The 1408-nt window shown below is 48.1% G+C and overlaps 1 protein-coding gene across 1 annotated transcript in view; it reads right to left on the bottom strand.

Moving 5' to 3' along the window:
* Nucleotides 1-614: 614 nt before the first annotated feature.
* The window catches only part of ndufa2 (NADH:ubiquinone oxidoreductase subunit A2), a 2316-nt gene continuing 1522 nt past the window's right edge, over nucleotides 615-1408 (bottom strand). The window contains exons 2-3 of the mRNA XM_005750214.2: nucleotides 885-1021; nucleotides 615-799 (exon numbers count right to left, since the gene is read on the bottom strand). Coding sequence (XP_005750271.1) covers nucleotides 708-799; nucleotides 885-1021 — 229 coding nt within the window. The 3' untranslated portion in view covers nucleotides 615-707. The remainder of the gene's footprint in view (nucleotides 800-884; nucleotides 1022-1408) is intronic.

Below are 1408 nucleotides of genomic sequence, written 5' to 3'. Positions count from 1 at the left end.
CACAGCTCAACTTTGTTCCTCACACACTGAAACACCCGCAGCTCTCCTGCCCGGTCACGTGTTGTTTCTCTGGCTCACAGCGCCCCCCGCAGGTCAGCGGAGCCACAGCTGAAGGTTCTCCAGGACCAGCTGGTGCTCGCTGCTGCGCCACCTTCAGGACTCACACAGCTTCACTCAGAGCTCCTTCAACAAACTCCAAACTCCAGATAACCAGCAAAGTGTTTGTTTCACTGAGCCTGAACCATCTAAACCAGTCAGACCTAAACAAACCCTCTAATTCCAGTAAAACCACATAAACCTGCCAAGAGGCAATGAAACTGAGTCTGTTCCCATTAAGAAACCTTAAAACCAGTTAAACTACGTGATCCTCCTAAAATATCAGTTCATTTCCTGTACATTTATACACTCAGAGTAAAAATATCTGAAATCCAGTTAAATGCTCCCAGGAAACTCGTTTTAAAGAGCAAATTAAACTTCTTATTGCTAATTTCAACATAAACAGCCTGTGAAATAATCTGACTTTAACTCGGGAAAAACTTTGGATGTGTCAATAAACTCCCAGTAAACCCACAGGAGCCCTGCTGATGGACCCAGTGACCTCACAGTAAACAGAGAGCTTCACATGTTCACTTTATTCACATCAGCACATTTACAGAAACAAAAACAGGTGAGTGAATGGACTGAACCACTGCGGGCTCAGACGGGGGTCAGGGCTTGGACTGAGCCAGAGTCTGCAGAGCTTTGGCCACCTGATCAGCTGACATGTTCTCCACGGAGACGCTCGTCTCTTTCCCAAAATCTGAACAGAGACAGGGATCAATAACAGGTCAATACACAGGTGACGCATCTGAGTGTCCCGTGATGCGGAGCGTGAGGAGGCTCACCGTATCGGGCCCAGAGCCGGGCCTGGACTCCAGAACACTCCCGGATCAGGATGGGGAATTCCGGGTTGGACCTCTTCAGGGTCACGTAGTTCTGCTCCACAAATTCTCTGAAACACAGGGGGGAGGGGGGAAGGTCAGCTGACCTGTGACCTCACAGCAGGAGCCTCACCTGTCTGAGTTTCACCTGAACAACTGTTTATTAATCCCACAGGAAGTGATGATGTCACAGAGACATAAACAGTGACAGCATAGATGACACTAATCATCGTACGCCGAGGCGTCCGCTCATCAGACGGCGTCCTCTGCAGGACGTTCGGTCAGAGGGACCCTGAACCTGCAGGTGAACTACAACAAAATGAAAAATAAAGCATGGCCGCTGTTTATTCATCTGCTCATCATTATTCTGTTACTAATGAACAGATTGATCCATAAATCAATACTCTGTCACGTGTCAGTGTTTTCCTCACACGACCAGATTACCAACAGTCTGCGTGCTCTTATTTTGAAGGGTCAGTCCCTGCTAA

This window comes from Pundamilia nyererei, unplaced genomic scaffold, assembly GCF_000239375.1.
Source record: "Pundamilia nyererei isolate P.nyererei 1_Seehausen unplaced genomic scaffold, PunNye1.0 scaffold00266, whole genome shotgun sequence".
In the NCBI taxonomy this organism is placed as follows: Eukaryota; Metazoa; Chordata; class Actinopteri; order Cichliformes; family Cichlidae; genus Pundamilia; species Pundamilia nyererei.
The sequence above is the reverse complement of the archived record's forward strand: the minus strand, read 5'-3'. Positions and strand labels throughout refer to the sequence as shown.